Source organism: Conger conger, chromosome 5, assembly GCF_963514075.1.
Source record: "Conger conger chromosome 5, fConCon1.1, whole genome shotgun sequence".
NCBI classification, from domain to species: domain Eukaryota; kingdom Metazoa; phylum Chordata; class Actinopteri; order Anguilliformes; family Congridae; genus Conger; species Conger conger.
The window spans coordinates 61,309,067-61,328,843 of record NC_083764.1 but is presented as its reverse complement, the minus strand read 5'-3'; the positions used below and the strand labels follow the sequence as shown (position 1 = coordinate 61,328,843).

The 19,777-nt window shown below is 51.0% G+C and overlaps 1 protein-coding gene across 20 annotated transcripts in view; it reads right to left on the bottom strand.

Annotated features, from left to right (window-relative positions):
* LOC133128146 (muscleblind-like protein 1) overlaps positions 1–19,777 on the bottom strand; it is a 74,403-nt gene that overhangs the window by 36,149 nt on the left and 18,477 nt on the right. For 17 of the 20 annotated variants that reach the window (XR_009708730.1, XR_009708732.1, XR_009708731.1 and 14 more), the window contains exons 1-2: positions 9,538–9,650; positions 7,613–8,308 (exon numbers count right to left, since the gene is read on the bottom strand). Coding sequence is in view for 14 of the 20 variants with exons in the window: in XM_061241454.1 (XP_061097438.1) it covers positions 7,613–7,786 (174 nt within the window). In the remaining 6 variants the exon portion in view is untranslated. Of the gene's footprint in view, positions 1–7,612; positions 8,309–9,537; positions 9,651–19,777 lie in introns of those variants that run through there. The other 3 variants (XM_061241456.1, XM_061241457.1, XM_061241455.1) reach the window with 1 other exon arrangement.

Sequence of the window (19,777 nt, the reverse complement as noted above, 5' to 3'; positions counted from 1 at the left end):
CATACACACATAAACACACTCATACACACATAAACACACACATACACACATAAACACACTCATACACACATAAACACACTCATACACACATAAACACACACATAAACACACTCATACACACATAAACACACTCATACACACATAAACACACACATACACACATAAACACACTCATACACACATAAACACACTCATACACACATAAACACACACATACACACATAAACACACTCATACACACATAAACACACTCATACACACATAAACACACACATGCACGCACAGCACGCACACAAACACACTCACATGCCCTGCTGAAAAATACTGCTCAAGCTAGGTTTTGAAACAGCTGGTAGCTGGTTGCCCAGTTCAGACCAGCTCCATGCTCAACATGGTTTGACCAGCTCAAACTGTGTTTTGAAACAGCTGGTAGGTGGTCATTTCAAGATGGTCATAGCTGGATTTTACACCAGGGATTCAAGTACACACACACACGGTGAGCACAGGCACACACACACACACACACACATACTCACATGGTGAGTGCAGGCACACACACGCACATGCACACAAACACACACACACTTTCTATGTTTTATTATCTGCTGCTCAGTTTGAGATAAACTGCTTTACTGCTTATTGCTGCCAGCATAAAATGTAAATGTACCTTTGGAACATTACAGTACAGTAACGCTAATCCATCAGTCTTATTACACAGACGTTCGTTCAATCCTCCTCACACGCCCACACAGTCAGCCAACACCACAATGCACAGTGCCTCTCTCTACTCATTCGTAGGTAGGGACTGATAAACTACAGTAAATATTAATCAAAATACAGCCATAGAGGTAACACTTCACAATTAGGTTCCATTAACTGGCATGAACTACTGTAGTTAACTAACTATTTTAGTAATTAAGAAATTAATGTACAGCTGTCCAGCTCTGTTTAATGTATTTGTACATCATTAATTCATGTTCACAGCTACATTAGCTATTGCCAATTCATATTGGAATGAAAAGGTCAGTTTAATGTATTTGCTAAAGGTTAACGAATGATAAGTTCATCCTATGGTTTGCTAATGTATAAATATAATGTAACAAATACATTAGTTTGCTGTTAACTAATGCATTAACGTTTACATTTTTCGTCATTTAGCAGATGCTTTTAATCCAAAGCGACTTACAAGTGCATAAGTTCCTCAACAAGTGAAAAGCAGCGAATCCGTAAATAGCAAAACCGAACGAATGAACAGTTAATTTCATACTTAATGAATCCATCGTTAATTCCTGTTAACAACTACAATAGTTAATGCCCATTGATGAATCTTATTAAATCTTATAAAGTGTCACCAGCAGTCTGAATGCGTGTTTCAAGACCTCAGTATGAAGAGAATTTGTGAAAGCACCTCTGTGGCTTGCCCCCCTAACCTTCTCAGACCCAGGAATTCACTTCTGTCCTCAGTAGGCAACACAAGTATGGTCTTCATCACAAGAGCCATATATTAGGCCTATAACACGCTGAACCATGCTCACCAAGGGACACGCAATAAAAATTAAATTCATTATATTTGCGCAAATATTTTCACTGCGGCATGTTTTTGTCATCAAAGACACTTGCAAAATGTGATATTTAGACTTGGTTTTTTTTCTCATTTTCTTTTCAGGTCTCACGAGGTTAACGTAAGAGTTATTGCTTCCGGTCGTGGAATTCAGACATTCCTACTGTACACCCGTTCAACAACAGGTCCCCTCTGACACAGGGGTTGTGACCTCACTTTAAACAGGAAGTCCTTCTCAGCGGGCTCCTCTCCTGTACCACGGCTGCTCTCTACGCCCCTACAGCCCGAAACACGAGGGGGTCGTCAGCACATTCTTACAGAGCCGCTTGTCCACACGAGGAGGGGAGAGGAGAGGAGAGGAGGAGGGGTGAGGAGGAGAGGAGAGAGGAGAGAGGAGAAGAGGAGAGGGGAGGAGAGGAGAGACGATAGGAGAGAGAGGAGGAGAGGGGAGGAGAGGAGAGAGGAGGAGAGAGAAGAGAGAGGAGAAGAGGAGAGAAGGAGGGGAGAGTAGAGGAGAGGAGGGGTGAGGAGGAGAGGGGAGGAGGGGCAAGGAGAGAGGAGAAGAGGAGAGGAGGAGAGGAGAGAGAGGAGGAGAGGAGAGGAGAGGAGCAGAGAGCCTTTCACAAACACCCCAGGAGCGGTGTCTGCGTGGCTTTAAAAAGGACCAAAGCAGGCGCAAGCCAAGAGCCCGGGCCCTAAACCCCGCATCAGTGCACAGCCCGCAGTGGCCATGGTGATGCTACGACAACGCCATGGCAACGTGATGGGAAGGATGCGGGGAGGTGACAGTGGCATCGTGACAATGTACAATGTTGCCAGCACCGCTCAGTCATGTGAGCTGCACTGTTCTCCTGCCAACAGCTGCTCCATGGCAATCTGACCTGCAGGCCCTGTACTGTACAGAGCCACTACAACTCTTTTATTGACTTGGATCTATTTGTGGGATTGAAGTGCTGATCTGTTTCTACTGGGGTCATGTGTCATGAGCGTGTGTGTGTGTGTGTGTGTGTGTGTGTGTATGTGTGTTTGTTTCTGTGTGTGTGTCTGTGTGTTTTTCTTTGTGTGCGCATACGTGTGTATGTATTTGTGTATGTGTCTGTGTGAGTGTATGTGTGTGTGTGTGTGTTTGTGTGCGTGTCTATGTGAGTGTATGTGTGTGTGTGTGTCTGTGTGTGTGAGACGGTTCTTGGTGCTCTGCAGCTGTGTGTCTGTAGCTGTGTGTGTGAGACACTCCTTAGTGCTCTGTAGCTGTGTGTCTGTAGCTGTGTGTTCACCCAGTCCTGTTCCTCTCGGACTGAGCTTCTCGGCTCATAACCATCCACATAATGACCGGACACGTACGTACCAGCACAGCCACCACGCCCAACTGCTGCTCTGAGTCACCGCACAGGGAAGGGAGTGTGTGTGTGTGTGTGTGTGTGTGTCTGTGGGTGTCTGCGTGTGTGTCTGCGTGTGTGTGTCTGTGTGATTGTGTGTTTGTGTGTCTGCATTTGTCTCTGTGTGTAAGTGCAATTGTGTGTGTATGTGTGTGTGTGTGTGTGATTATGTGTGTGTGTCTCCATGTGTCTGTGTGTGTGGGTGCATGTGCGCGTGATTGTGTGAGAGAATGTGTGTGTGGATTAGTAGTTACACATCTGTGTGAGAGGGAGGGTGTGACTGAGCGTGTGAGTGTTGGAGCTGCTTTCTGCTCTGTTGACTTTGTCTTTGTGTGTGTGTGTGTGTGTGTGTGTGTGTGTGTGTGTGTGTGTGTGTGTGTGTGAGTGTGTGTATGTGAGTAAGTGTATGTGCGTGGATATGAGCTGCACTGTTTACCAGGATGAAAAAGAAGAATTGATATTATCCAACATAAACACACACACACACACACACACACACACACACACACACACACACACACACACACACTACTCAATCATCAGGACTGACACTCAGTACATCCAGCCACACCTTGTTCTGTCAGCCAGGAACAACAGCACAGTCGTACAGAGCACAGTCATCTGTCACTGTGTCCCCCCTGTCAATGTGCCATCCCTGTGTCACCCTATGTCCCCCTATGTCACCTTATGACCTCCTATGTCACCCCTGTGTCACCCTATGTCCCCCTATGTGACTTTGCGTCACCCAATGTCACCTTGCGTCCTCCTATGTCGCCCTATGTCACCTTCTGTCCCCTTATGTGACTTTGTGACCCCATATGTCCCCTATGTCACCTTATGACCGCCTATGTCCCTCTGTGTCCCCCTATGTCACCTTGTGTCTCCCTATGTCCCCCTATGTCCCCCTATGTCATCTTGTGCCCCCCTATGTCCCCCCCTGTTTCCCCATTGGCCACCCCTTGTGACTGCTTGTATCCCCATGGTGCCCTCAGCCCTCTCCACATGCAGAGGGGCAGCTGTGAGCACAGCCTCCCCCACCGGAGCGCAGTGCGCTGGTCTCTAACGATCGCTGCGACAGGAAGTATCATTTTCCACCCCCCCCACCCCCCCCGATCTCTCTTCCTCTGATTGTAGCAGCGAAAACAGAGCGCCGCTTCCCGCCCGCGTTCCTGGAGCGTCTATGAGGCAATGCACGTGACCCTTGACCCTTGACCCCGGCCAGGGAGCTGACCTTCGATTGGGTCGGGGTGAGGGGTGCGACAGGTGGATGTGGAGGTATGCCGAACGGAGAGGTTAGGCACATGACCCCGGGCCGGTGTAGGAACACACCCGAGCTGCTGATTCCTGTCTAAATATTTACACCCCGATGGCACAATCATTTTCTCTCTCCTTCTCTCATCTCAACACTGAGGCCAGGGTGACTGCTTATACAGTACCCTCTCAGTGGACACGTCATTAGGTGTGTATCAGACTTACATTTTAGACACATTGCTCTTCCGCTACTGTAGCCCATTCACTTAGAGGTTTGACGCGTTGTGTGTTCAGAGATGCTCTTCTGCACGCCACTGTTGTGACGCGTGGTTATTTGAGTTACTGTCACCTTCCTGTCACCTACAACCACTGTGCTCATTCTCCTCTGATCTGTCTCAATAACAAGGTGTTTTCCTGTGTGTGTGTGTGTGTGTGTGTGTGTGTGTGTGTGTGTGTGTGCACGTGTGTGTGTGCGTGTGTGCGTGTGAGTGCATGTGAGTGTGTGTGGGTGTGTGTGTCTGGGCGTGTGAGTGCACGTGTGAGTGAGTGTGTGTGTGTGTGTGTCTGTGTGTGTGTGTGTGCATGTGTGCGTGTGAGTGCATGTGAATGTGTGTGGGTGTGTGTGTCTGGGCGTGTGAGTGCACGTGTGAGTGTGTGTGTGTGTGTGTGTGTGCATGTGTGCGTGTGAGTGCGCGTGTGAGTGTGTGTGAGTGTGTGTGTGTGTGTGCATGTGAGTGTGTGTGGGTGTGTGTGTCTGTGCGTGTGAGTGCGCGTGTGAGTGAGTGTGTGTGTGTGTGTGTGCATGTGTGCGTCTGAGTGCGCGTGTGAGTGTGTGTGAGTGTTATAGCAACGTCTGTGAGACATCTTGAACAGCTCCGAGGCTTTTCCGAGGAAATTTCGACACCGACTGTGTTCCGTTCTGGCAATGACGGCAGATGCCTTTTTCCCGTACGTCGGGAGGGAGATCTCCACACACACTAAGCTAAACCGAAAACATTTAAAACCAAAACAGCCCCGGACAAGCCTGCGAAACGCCGCACCAGCGGTCCAAAGCCCACCTGCTCTCCACATGTCACAGGACAGCGGTGAGTGTTTGTGTTCTTCACACTCTCTACCGGTTAAACATTCCTTCCGCCGGGCGGTCGTTCGGGCGCCGCGACGCGATCCGGCGAATCCGGGGGAAGGTTTTAAAATGGGGCAGGAGAGAGAGAGAGAGCGTCGGAGCCCGCAGAGCCCTGGTGCGTGTCCCATGATGCCTTGCATGTGACAAGATGCTCCACTTAAACCCCGGGAAAGCAGGACACCCCTCGTACCCTTCCCAGAACGAGGACACGCGTGTGGTTAAGGGCAGGAGGCTTCGGCCTACTTCAGCCCGCACGCCGTCAGGAGCACAGTCGGTCCAAATCCGGGTTGGCATCAAATAAAACATATGTTTCCACTCTTTTGTGTATTTTGTCTTTCGCTTTTTCTGTCTCTCTCTCTCTCATTCTTTCTCTCTCTCTCTCTCTCGCTCTTGTACTCTCTCTCTCATTCTCTCTCTCTCCCTCTCTCACTCTCTTGCTCTTGCACTCCCTCTCTCAAACCGCAGCTACAAGCACACAAGTGTCCTGCCTTTTGCGCATCACTTCCTGTTTCCTGTATCTACCACCAGGCTTCGCTCACCCCTGCTTTGAGGCCGATCTGCTTCTCATTACGAGTGGAAAGGGGGGGGGGAGTGTTTGAGCCACGTTTACTCATAGAGAGCGCACCAAAACCGCCAGCTACTTTTTTCCATTTGACAACCTTTCTTTCTGTTTCTTTTTTGGTGATGGGGGGGGGGGGGGGTTCTTGTTTGCAAGCTTGATTACATTTTCAGAAAGAGAAAGAGTCCTTTTCAAGTCCTTTCCAGTTACTTCGCGTTACCGTCTCTCCTCTCTCTGCCTTTTCGTCCATTCGCCCATCCATTCACACATTCACTCGCTCACACAGGATTCATCGGCGTGTCTGTGGGGGGGGGGGGGGGGGGGGGATGAAGCTGGGGCTGTGGCTCAGTCTGAATATCTGCCCGACCGAACGAGCCTTTAGGAAACGATTACGCACGATCTGGCCCGGGGCACAAACCCACAGCCGCGGCCGAGGTGGAGGCACACAGCACTGGCCCCAGCGGCTGGCTGTACCCCGAGGGAGCCGTGGGGCGTCAAACTCTCCGCTCCCTAAACGACCGGCGACATTACGGGACCGTCAACGTGACAGCAAGAGAGACAGGATAACGGTGGAGCCTTGCACTATGTTGTACGTCGCTCTGGATAAGAGCGTCTGCTAAATGGCACATATTGTGTATAATGTAATGCTGTAAGATCCGGCTATGCCAGCTTGACCAGCTTGAACATTGATATCTCATTGATATCAATTCGATATTGATATCTAACCAGATATCTAATTTCCAGAAAACCCTGCCCTCTCACCGGAAATAAAGCAGAGCAACGGGCGGACATTAAAGACCCAGTGATCCCTGCTGTAAATCCAGCTATGCCAGCTTGAAAAGTGAGCTGCTCATGAACTGGTCTAGCTGGGTATGAGCCGGTTAACCAGCTTGTGCTGGTAGCTTGTCAGAGCTGGTAGCTGGTCATCCGGCTTTCAAAACCTAGCTCGAGCTGGTCAAACCATGTCGAGCTGGGAGCTGGTCTGAACTGGCCAACCGGGTATACCATGTCAAACTGGGAGCTGGTCTTAAAAGGTCAACTTTTTCAAAACCTAGCTTGAGCAGTTTTTTTTTCGGCGGTGAGATTGAACCGCGATAGCACCAACCCGCCTGCGCCTGCCAGCCATGGTAGCGGTGGCTGCTATCCCACAATCCTCAGGGGCAGGGTGTGGCCTCCTTCAGAGGCCCACAGCAGACTTTAAAAAGGCTGGAAGCAGGAAGGAACCGCAATCATCAGGAAGCCCGAGGGAGACTAATATAAGGACCTGAGACCAGGGCACTGGGCCGGGGGCTTAAAATGTAACAGCTCAAGCTAGGTTGGTCAGCTGGTCGTCTGGTTGACCTGCTCAGACCAGCTCCATACTCAACATGGTTCAACCGGCTCAAGGTATGTTTTTCGAAACAGCTGGTAGCTGGTAATTTCAAGCTGGTCATCGCTGGATTTTACACCAAGGAGGTTCTTGTTTTCACCCCTTTCCGCGTGTCAGACAAAACTCAGCCGCCTTCATCCTGCTTTCAGATGTAGAGTGAGGTCCGTAAGTATTCTATATGGATGTAAATAGCCTCAAATAAAAAGCGCGTAGTGTCAGGTCTTTAACTGCAGGATACTTACATCTGTATGAAGTGAACCGAGTATGAATGACATCCCTTTAACACCGCGTCACCGTCCAAACGCTCATGGACAAATTGCCGATAAACCTTGCCCTTTGACCTCTGACCCGGAACGAGTAAGGCGGCACTCACCTTGAGGGAGTCGAAGCAGGCGATGACCCTCCCGTTGTCCACCTGGCAGCTCTTGGCCGGGTGGGCGAATTTACATTCCATGTCGGAGCGGGAGCAGGTGCCCCTCTGGAACTCGCGGCACACCTCCAGCGTCAGCCACTTGGTGTCGCGCATGTGCGCCATGTTCGCCGCCATGGCGACGCGAGTGGGGGGGGGCGTGCGGGCGGACGCGGGTAAATCCGGGCGAGGCGCGGCGTCCCTCGTCTAGCTCGACCGTTCGCTCAACGCGTGACTCAAAATATATATTAGTGTCGCCTCGTGTCCTTGTCCTTGGAGACGAACCGCGATAACAGGCGGCGGGAAATTCGACCGGCGCTGGAACCTCCTGTGCGGCGACTCGGCGACCCGAAAAACCCGTTTGGACCGGAACCGGAACTCGCTGCTGATGCCCGGCGGGAGTAGAGGAGCGAGACCCGGGGTGAACCAGTGAGAGAGGGAGGGAACCGTCGGGCTTCTCAGAGACAGGCCGGCCGTTCGGGGGCGGAGCTTGGCGTCTGTAGCGGGGGGCCTCAGGGGGTCAGGTGGGGGTCGCAGGGCAGGCACAGGTGTGCTGGAGTCGGCGGGCGGCGGGGCAAGCGGCGGAGAATGTTCCGGAAGCGGTTCCAAGCGGCGGCGGCAGCAGCAAACCTCAGGAAAGGCACTTCACCTCTTACCAACCTGCGGGAGAGAGAGACCGTTACACACACACACACACACACACTTCACCTCTTACCAACCTGCAGGAGAGAGAGACCATTACACACACACACACACTTCACCTCCTCCCAACCTGCAGGAGAGAGAGACCGTTACACACACACACACTTATACACATACACACACTCACACACACACACACACGCACTTCACCTCTTACCAACCTGCAGGAGAGAGAGACCGTTACACACATACACACACACACACATATACACACAGACTTATACACACACACACACTTATACACATACACACAGACACACTTATACACATACACACACACACTTATACACACATACACACACACACTTACACACACACTTATACACATACACACACACACACTTACACACACACTTATACACATACACACAGACACACTTATACACATACACACACACACACACTTATACACACACTTATACACATACACACACACTTATACACATACACATACACACACACTTATACACATACACACACACACACACTTACACACACACTTATACACACACACTTATACACATACACATACACACACACTTATACACAATCGCACACACACAAACAGACTTATACACACACACACATATACACATACACACTTCCTCAGTACCAACCTTCGGGAGAGAGAGACCTTTAAACGCATACACACACACACACACACAAAACAGCACATACACACAGTCATATCTACATACACTCACAGTCACACTTTCTCACACAGACACACACACATACACACACACTTACACACACACACATGTGCACACATACAAATAAAAACTTCCTCAGTACCAACACATACACACACACTTATACACATATACACACACACTCATACACACATACACACACACGAATACACACTTACACAAACACACGTACACTCATATACACGCAGACACACTTCCTAAGTACCATCCTGGGGGAGAGAGGCCACTAGTCCCGCCTATACGCACACAGACACACACACTTACACACACACACATGTGCACACATACAAATAAAAACTTCCTCAGTACCAACACATACACACACACTTATACACATATACACACTTCCTAAGTACCATCCTGGGGGAGAGAGACCACTAGTCCCGCCTATACGCACACAGACACACACACACACACACACACACACACCGACACACTTTTATATGCACACAGACACACTTCATCAGTACCGACCTGCGGGAGACAGAGACCGTTAGCCCCTCCGTACGCACACACACAAACACACGCGCGCCATGATCACGCAGCCTCCAGGAAGCCCCGAAGAAACATCGTCTCACTTACACGGCTAAGCACTGCGAGGACCGCCTCGGTAAACGTGTTTAAAAGAGCGAGGGAGAGAAAAAACAGAGAGAGAGAGAGGGAGGGGGGGGGGTGAAGAGGGGAGACCGGGAGATTGGCGGAGAGGCTGATTCCCCTCTACGAGACAGTCCGCCGCGGCCAATCAGAGCGCTCCTTCTTAACAGCCACATTCTGGGCTGAGAGCCAGGTGACAGCAAGCCAGGCAAGGTCTGAGAGAGAGAGGGAGGGAGGGAGAGAGAGGGAGAGAGAGAGTGAGCGGGAGGGAGAGGGAGGGAGGGTGAGAGAGAGGAAAGGAAAGAGGGAAGAAGGGAGAAATAGAATAATAACTGGGGGGGGGCGTTTTTTTATTAATATCCCGAATATGACTGTCAAAAATGGAAGAAAGCTGATGTTGTGTGAACTATCTTCATCGGTTAAAACATTCGACAGGAAAGCGCACACCGATTCACCAGTCCACACAATTTCCCTCTGAACCACAAAGCTATAGAAAAGTTCTGTGGGCTCTGCATGCGCAAGCAATATGCCCACTCTGTTTTACATATTATTTTAGATATTTTGGAAATGATCCACATCATTAAGTTTAACAGACCGTATGACTCTGTCTGGCAGGACCCGGGAAACGCACCGGCGCCATCTTTTAAACGGCACACGCGTGCCTGCCTCCAAGCGCACATGAGCACGACTTTCTGAGAAAACTGCACCACACGGCGTCCGTAAATCACACACCGTTTGGAGAAGAGGGAGCCGACTGTGTCGTCCAAAAAAACATACATTTCCCAGACTCCTCCCTGCCACATGAAAACAGTCTGGACCAATACTGAGATCAACGGAGCGAAAGAAAGAAGAAACAAAAAGCAACAATCCTACCAGAGACATGCTACTGCATGGTGCAGATGAGGAAGAGAGTGAGAGAGAGAGAGAGAGAGAGAGAGAGAGAGGGAGAGGGAGAGAGAGGGAGGAAAGGAGGGATAGAGAGAGAGAGGGAGGGAGGAAAGGAGGGGGAGAGAAGTAGCACGAGGCAGCCTTCTAGAGGAAATAAACATGTTCATGAGTGTTGGTTACCCAGCATGCAATGGGAGAATTACAGAAGACTGGAACTTAATTTACCTAAGCACACACAGGCACACACACGCAGACACACGCAGGCACATGCACACACACACACACATGCACACACACACAGAGCTCCCTTCTGTTCTAGGAAACACACTCACCTGCCCCCCCCATTACCAGTGAAGAAGAGAGGGAGTGAGCAACAGAGGGGTGAGAGAAAGAGAGAGAGAGAGGCAGAGAGAGAGAAGGGGTGGGGCGGGGCGGGATGTAGAGAGAGAGGCAGAGGGGAATGTTCCATTTAAGTAGCACAACGGCAACTGGTTGCAGTAGGACCGCTATCCACTAAAGCGGCCCCCGCTCAAACCCAGCCCTAACGACCAGAGAGAGACCACAACCGCGGCACTGTGGAAACAGAATGGCGGATGCCACCATTAACCCCACATTAATTATGAAGCAGCCCCTTCCTGTAACTTCCTGTATCTCCTCCCTCACCTGCGGTTTGAAATCCCGCGTCGGTTACAGAGCGCAACACCCTACTACCCCCCCTCCCCCCTCCTCCTCCTCCTCCTCCTCCCCCCCTCCCTCCTCTTCCTCATCCTCCCCCTCTAAAGCCAAGCGCTTTCACGCCACGCGGTGGCCAGGACCGACGGCAGGTGAAGACAGCGCGCTGAAAACCTCCGCCAGGAGCCCGCCGTACCGGAACGGCGAGCACGTGTTCCACACTCAGCACGCCAGAGCTTGCCCTGACACGGGGGCGCTGACACGGGACACAACGTTCCCCAACGCCTCGCCTCTGGTTCCTTTTCACTTCTTTTGGGGAGGGTTTCATCCCACCGGAAGCGAGCCAACCATTAAAAGCCGAGCTTACTGGCCGGCTGCTGCTCTCAATGCCACTGATTGGACAATCACAATGTTGTTTTTATTATTATTTGAGAGTGGATGGACGACATGCATGCAGAACACATTAATCACTTCTCCAGTTTAGCAATGTGCGCTGGCACAACTGTGCACAGGAACTTGCTCTGACACAAACCACATTTTTTTTGTTTCATTTTGAAAAGTCATTTTTAGCGCACTGAATACAAAGGCTTGTATAAATATCATTATTAAACCTTATTATTATTACTACTTGGTGGTAGGACTCTGGAAATGGACTCTGTTTGATCTCAACACACCCCGCTGTGCTGGCAGCACTGTCCAACAATGGAGACTAGGTTTGTATTTGAGCATTTAGCAAACACTGAACTTACAGGAGAGTCAACAGAAAGGGAGAGTGCAAAAGCAGCCCTGGATTATTAGAACAATAACAGATCGGCTTCTTAGACATAAACAGAAACCCACAACATGACTTTGATTGACAGGGGGAGTTTGAGCGCACAGATCTCGAAAGTAGTAAGTGATTCCGGGAACAAAAACATGTCAGAGAGCACAACCAGAACAAGGCAAAGTCGTTCCCCCCCCCCAAAAAAAAAGATAAATAAAATAAATCGCACATTTGCTCTCGCCCCTGGGGGGAGCACAGCACTGAGGAGACGTAAGAGGGGAAATGTGAAGAATGTCAAACGGAGCGCTCAAGTCAAAACTTGCGAGGTGAACCGTGTCTGAAAACCTGGAGGCTCCGCCCTCCTCTCCGCGCTGGCGCCCTCACCCCGGATGACCCCCGGCTCAGACACGGGCGCGGGCGCTGCGGTCGTGACCTTCGCCCCGAAAAACAGCCCGCAACGGTCGCGCACGGGAAGCCGATCAGCACACACCCCCCCCCCCCCGAATAAAAACTCCCCAGCCATTGTTCCGTGGAAAGCCCCACAATGCACCTCTCTCTTTCTGCAACACGTTAGCGCCGCAGAGAGAAACCTCTGGCCACAGAATTCCCCTCCATCTGGATCTCTCTCATTCTCTCTCTCTCTCTTTTTTATCTGTTTCTTTCACTCTCTCTTTCCCGTAAGTTATGTATTAACAGCCGCTATCGTGATGAAACACACGATTCGCCCTGAGTGTGTCACTGGCTCTTTTTTATTTTTTATTTTTTATGCGCTTATGTAAGGACCGGTGATAAGAGCTAGTGTTAAATGGTTGAGTGTAATACAGTGTAATGTAACCCCCCCTCCCCCCCTCTTGCATTATCACTCCGTCAGGCTGTCATTCGGGTAATTTGACGGCTGTGAGCATGCCCAGTCCGCGGCCATATGGCCAGAGCTGCACAAACATCAGCGCATCACATGACCCATCCCCCAACCGTCCCCACAGTATCAGATACACACGCCACATGAGCGGGGTCACTCACACACTCACACACTCACACACTCACACACACACACACACACACACTCACACACACACACACACACACACACACACACACACACACACTCACACACACTCACACACACACACACACACACACACACTCTCTCACACACACACACAAACACACTCACACACTCACACACTCTCTCACACACACACACTCTCTCACACACACACACACACACACACACTCTCTCACACACACACACAAACACACTCACACACTCACACAAACTCACACTCTCTCACACACACACAAACACACTCACACACACTCACACTCTCTCACACACACACACAAACACACTCACACACACACACACACACACACATACTCACACTTTCTCACACACACACACACATTCACACACACTCACACTTTCTCACACACACACACACACACACACACACACACACACTCACACTCTCACACACAAACACACTCACACACTCACACACACTCACACACTCACAGTCACACACACACTCACTCACTCACATGCACACACTCACACACACTCACACAAACACACTCACACACTCACAGTCACACACACACTCACACATGCACACACTCACACACACACTCACACACACTCACTCTCTCACACACACAAACACACTCACAGACACTCATACACACACACAAACACACTCACACACTCACACACACTCACACTCTCTCACACACACACTCACACATTCTCACACACTCACACTCACACAGGTGAAACCAGTGACTTAGCAGGAAGTCTTATCCAGGGACTGATTTATCACATAAGTGGCTATGCCCTTTGCCCAGGGGTTATGGGTTATCCAGCAGCACACCGATGTGGGTTTGAACCTGCAACCCTCCTAGGTCCAGCGCCCAGCTGACAGCCTCCGCCACTCGTGACAGCCCTCTCCCCCCCGTGCAACGATGTCAAGGTGTCCACGTCTCCATCTCAACCTGCTGCCTTTCACCGCCGCTGTTGCCATGGAGATCCATCAGTACCGCTCAGACCTCACTCACCGAGCTCCTTCGGGTTCCGCCAGGAAGTGTTCGGACCCAAACACCGCCCCCCAGGAAGCAGAGGAAGAGGGAGAGGGCTCTCTGTTCTGGCCAGTCCTGAGTCCGACACGTAATCGTTTTTTCGGATACTTTACTACACTGTGCAAACCGGTCCTCTCGGCCAGCTCAACTGCATCAGGCACGATCAATCAAGCGCAGAAAAGTGTGTGAATCCGACAGCAAACAACAGCGTACCTGAGCCGGGTCTGATTCTAGCCCCCAAAACAGAGCGTCACACAACCAACTGAACAAGCGATAACGCGTGGTGATGGCCGCAATGACGACGATGATGGTGATGATGACGATGACCTCATCACCTAGCTTGCTCCCGTGCGCTGAGACGCAAAGTGAATGAATAAAACAGAGGAGTAGAACAAACCGGCGAAAAGTGATGTGTCAGGCGTAACGCGATCACCGCCGCGGTGAGTGCCCTTCCGTCAGCTGTCCGGGCGGAGGGGGAGGGGGGGGGGGGGTCACATGTTTTTGGACACACGATGCCACGGCCCAGAAGGTTTGGGAATCCTTAAATATCCCAGGATGAATCAGAGCCCTCGCTGACCACACAAACAGTATTTCAGCTGGAGTCAATTACACCCCCCCACCCCCCGCCCCCCCCAAACAACCACACCCCTGTCCCACTGCCCCTGCCCAAAACACACCCCCTCTTCCTGTCCCAGTACCCTAACTCTCAACACCAACAGGACCAGGGGGCCAGGTGCACATGTACAGCACCAAAATGTCTCAATGTTAAAAACAGGAGCTTTGCAGCCACAGCCAACAAGAGGCCAGAGAGCTGGGAGGAACAGCCAATGAGAGGCCAGAGAGCCGGGGGGAACAGCCAATGAGAGGCCAGAGAGGCGGGAGGAACAGCCAATGAGAGGCCAGAGAGCCCTGAGGCACAGCCAATGAGAGGCCAGAGAGGCGGGAGGAACAGCCAATGAGACGCCAGAGAGCCGCAGCCTTTACATTACATTACATTATTGGCATTTGGCAGACGCTCTTATCCAGAGCGACGTACAACAAAGTGCATACCCATAACCAGGGATAAGTTCGCTGAAAGACCCTAGAGGTAAGTACAATTTCAACTGCTACCTGTACAACAAAGATAAGGACGAGGGCCAATTTTTTTTTTTTTTTTTTTTTTTTTTTTAACACTGAGGCCGGACGCGTACTCGACCTGCAGTGAGCTACCCCGACATGCATCCTGACCCCGTCACGACACGCCCACCGAACATGTAGCAGCCACTCAGAGTCAACTTCCTGCTCTACGGACGGGGCGTCCTGAACGGAACAACCACCGCAGAGAGAGAGAGAGGGGGAGGGAGAGAGGGGGAGAGAGAGAGAGAGAGAGAGAGAGAGGGGGAGGGAGAGAGGGGGAGAGGCCAAATACTCCAGAGCAGCATCCTCCTTAACCTCTCTCTCTCTCCCTCCTTTTCTCCCTCCCTCCTTCTCTCTCTCCCTCCCCCTCCCTCTCCCACCCTCTCTCTCTCCCTTCCTCGTTTCACTGATCTGCAGTGGCTCCTGATTGGCTGAGTGAGGTTTCACCTTTCGTCCAGGTGAAGGGGGACAGGACGGGAGTGACGCATCCAGAGTCCTGTCTGCCCTTCCTCCTGTCTGCCCTCCTTTCTCTCTCTCTCCTCTGGTTCTTCCCTCCCTCTCTCTCTCCTCTGGTTCATCTCCCTTTCTCTCTCTCTCCTCTGGTTCATTCCTCTCTCTCTCTCTTCTGGTTCATTTTGCTTCTGCCTGCTTTCTTCATGGTACTCCTTTCCTCTCCACTTCTGCCCTGCATTCTCCGAGTCACACACACACACTCACACACACACACACACACTCACACACTCACACACTCACACACACACACACACACTCACACACGCTCATTTCATACCCAGCAAATGAGGAACCCAGCAAACAATGCATTGACTGTCTGGTCCACACACAACAGAATAAGCATGTAGTGCCACAGACACACACGTGTGCACACACACACACACACACACACACGGCGCCCGCGTGCATGCGTGTTTCCGTGCAGCACATGCAGACGACTACTCCAGAGACACACAGGGCTCTCACTCACAGCCCTAATCAGGGAGCCGTGGTCACAGATTACCATCAGCGTCTGATTGGCTATGGCTACGGCTGCCACGGTTACGCCACAACCCAGTGAGACACTTACATTGTGGGGGTCACATGGCAACCGCTAGACGCCTTATCATTCAGATGAAGGGAGAGAGAGAGAGAGAGAGAGAGAGAGAGAGAGAGAGCAGGAGAGACAGAGATAGACAGATTGATAGATAGATATTAAGATAGATAGATAGATAGATAGACAGTGAGACATGCAACAGTGCAATGCAATAGGAGCGATGAGAGAAAGGGTATTGCCAAAGGAAAAGCCTGTAGCCTAGTGGTTAAGGTATGACTGGGACTCCAGAAGGTTGGTGGTTCAAGGCCCAGTGTTGTCACGATAAGATCCACACAGCCGTTGGGCCCTTGAGCTCCAGGGAGGATTGACCCCTGCTGAGACTAATTAACTGTACGTCAGAGCAGTTAAATAACAAATGATTTTATTCATTTAAAAGAAGAAAAAAGCAAGCAGTGCCAATACAGTTACGAACTGCAGTCTGCTACTAGTCTACGGTCTCTAGACTTCCCTCGGAGAGGGAGGGAGGGAAAGAGGGAGGGAGAGAGAGAGGGAGGGAGAGAAGGAGGGCATTTGACGTAACGTGAACTGGAATGCTGAGATCCACAGCCAGGGTGTGTTGACAGGCTAATCCTCTCGAACGGCAGCAGAATCCTGTCAGCTCCTACGCAGACGGCTAGGCTAACGGAAAAAAACACACGTCAAAAAAAACCCAAAAAAAAAACAGTCCTGCTGCTCCGCATCTTTCACGTTCAAATTCCCGTTTAAACTCAAAGTCGAACTCAAATGTGAGTTACAGACGCGGGCACAGAAACACGGGTTTAGAGCTGATGCGCTGCCCTGTCATCGATTACTCCGCTAAAAATAACTCACGGGACACGGGGCGGGAGGGCGGCCATGTTTTTAATCAGCCCGGTCTCACCCTAATTGACGACAGGTGACCGAATGTTTTTGACCACTGAAATCGGCCTTCTGTGTTCAGAAATCTGAACTTCCGCTAGCTAGTTAACAGTACCCTCTAGTTCCCCAACCAAAACTGAGGCACTTCAAGGCGTGCGTACAAACCGTTTGTGTGTCTCTATGCTCTATTCAAATGCTCGTAACCCTAACCCTAACCCTAACCATAACCTTTGTTGCTACAATTGTTTGCCTTTTTTCCCACGGATTATGTGTAAATACATCTTTATTTTACATATCTATGACATTTGTCCTTGCAGTTGCAGAATGTCATTGTGGGATGATGTGAACCGATCTCCAGGGCTTGAGAAATCAGGCCGAGATCATGTGGTTTGAACGCAATTTAGATGAAATGAGGGTGGGGCCAGGGCAGGCTGGGAGATATCGGACTGTCGGAGGATTTGCACGGATCAATACCTCATAGTATAGTCTCTCTCTTTCTCTCTGTCTGTCTCTTCTTCTTGCACTCTTTCTTTCTTCTTCTCCTCTTTCTCTTTTAAATTTAATTTAATTTACTTCCTTATTTTTGGTGTTTGTTTTTGTGTTTTCCATGAGCACATATGGAACTAATAGGCAGTACTTTCTGTCAGTGAACTGAGAGCACAGTGAGGCTTGTAGGTTTCTGGACAGTGACTCAAACGTAAGGGGCTGTAGTTCCTACACAGGGAACTGGATATGGATGAGCGTACCCCCACATTAAAGCCGTCTGCACTGCAATGTGTGGCTATTTACATCCATATGGATTGAGTCGTGTAGGAACTGCAGCCCTTTAAAATATTTGTCACTGTCCAAATACTTACGGACCTCAGTGCCTGTGAGCTTTCCCTGATGCAGTAAGTGGTTGTAATAAAGGAGTAGAAAAGGTCTCTCTCTCACTCTCTCCCTGTCTCCCTCTCTCTCTCACTCCCTCCCTCCCTCTCTCTCTCTCACTCTCTCTTTCTCTCTCTGAGTCTCTCTCGCTCTCTCTGTCTCTCGACCTTTCTGACCCGGTTGCCATGGTTGCGGTGCGTAAAGGGCGGGGCACGACTTCCTGTGAGCGGCAGCAAGCTAAACACGCGCAGGAAGTGTGTCATTCTGCAGAAGCCCACGTGACTGGCCGCATAAGGGGACCAATCACGCCTCACACTCACCCCCCCCCCCCCCCCCACACACCCCCCGTGACTCACCGCCTAGGACAAGAAGATGCCACACGTACCTGATACGCCAAACACATTAACACTTTTTATAACGTGTCTAACTTGTCTCCTCTCCAGCCAATGAGATGAGCTACAGCCCTCCCCACTCCCCCCCCCCCTCCCCCCGGCCCGTCCGTCTGTCCCAGAACGGTGTCCTTCTCCAACGCGCACAGACTCACTTCCCCCCACCACCCTGTCTACTCATTGTGCTTAACAATCAAGACTGCCAGTCACGGTGAGAAGTCAAAAAACATTTTCTCTCACTCTCCCTCTCTACCTCTCTCACCCCCTCTCCTTCTCTCTCTCTCTCCCTCTGTCTCACCCCCTCTCCCTCTCTCTACCTCTCTTACCCCCTCTCCTTCTCTCTCTCTCCCTCTGTCTCACCCCCTCTCCTTCTCTCTCTCTCCCTCTGTCTCACCCCCTCTCCTTCTCTCTCTCTCCCTCTGTCTCACCCCCTCTCCTTCTCTCTCTCTCTGTCTCACCCCCTCTCATTCTCTCTCTCTCCCTCTGTCTCACCCCCTCTCCTTCTCTCTCTCTCCCTCTGTCTCACCCCCTCTCCTTCTCTCTCTCTCTCTGTCTCACCCCCTCTCATTCTCTCTCTCTCCCTCTGTCTCACCCCCTCTCATTCTCTCTCTCTCCCTCTCCCTCACCCCCTCTCATTCTCTCTCTCTCCCTCTGTCTCACCCCCTCTCATTCTCTCTCTCTCCCTCTGTCTCACCCCCTCTCATTCTCTCGCTCTCTCTGTCTCACCCCCTCTCATTCTCTCTCTCTCCCTCTGTCTCACCCCCTCTCATTCTCTCGCTCCATCTCTATCACCCCCCGTTACTTCCCAATGTCTCGCTCTACCTACCCCTCTGCTTCTCTCTCTCTCTCTGTCTCCCTGTCCCTCTCTTTCTCACTGTCCCTGTCTCTCTTTCCTTCTCTCTCTTTTTATATCTCTCTACTCCTTTCCTTCTCTCTCCCCCTGTCTCTCTCTCTCTTTCTCTCTACCCCCCTCTCACTCTAGTTCAGGTGCTTGGCAGAATCTCTCTGTACCCGCATACTGTGCAGGCCATATAAGGAGGTGTGGCGGGCGGTGTACTGTGTGATTTACGCCGGCGGGCGGGAGGGTTCACCTTACAGCGCACGGAGCGGGGCAGGACACTCCTCACAGCGAGGGAGAGAGGAGGAGAGGAGAGAGGAAGAGAGGAGAGACAGAGAGGAGAAGACACGGAGGAGGAGAGGAGAGGAGAGAGGAGGAGAGACAGAGAGGAGGAGAGGAGAGAGGAGGAGAGACAGAGGAGGAGAGGAGAGAGGAGGACAGAGGAGGAGAGGAGAGAGGAGGAGAGACAGAGAGGAGGAGAGGAGAGAGAGAGGAGGTAGGAGAGACAGAGGAGGAGAGAGGAGGAGAGGAGAGAGGAGGAGAGGAGAGACAGAGAGGAGGAGACA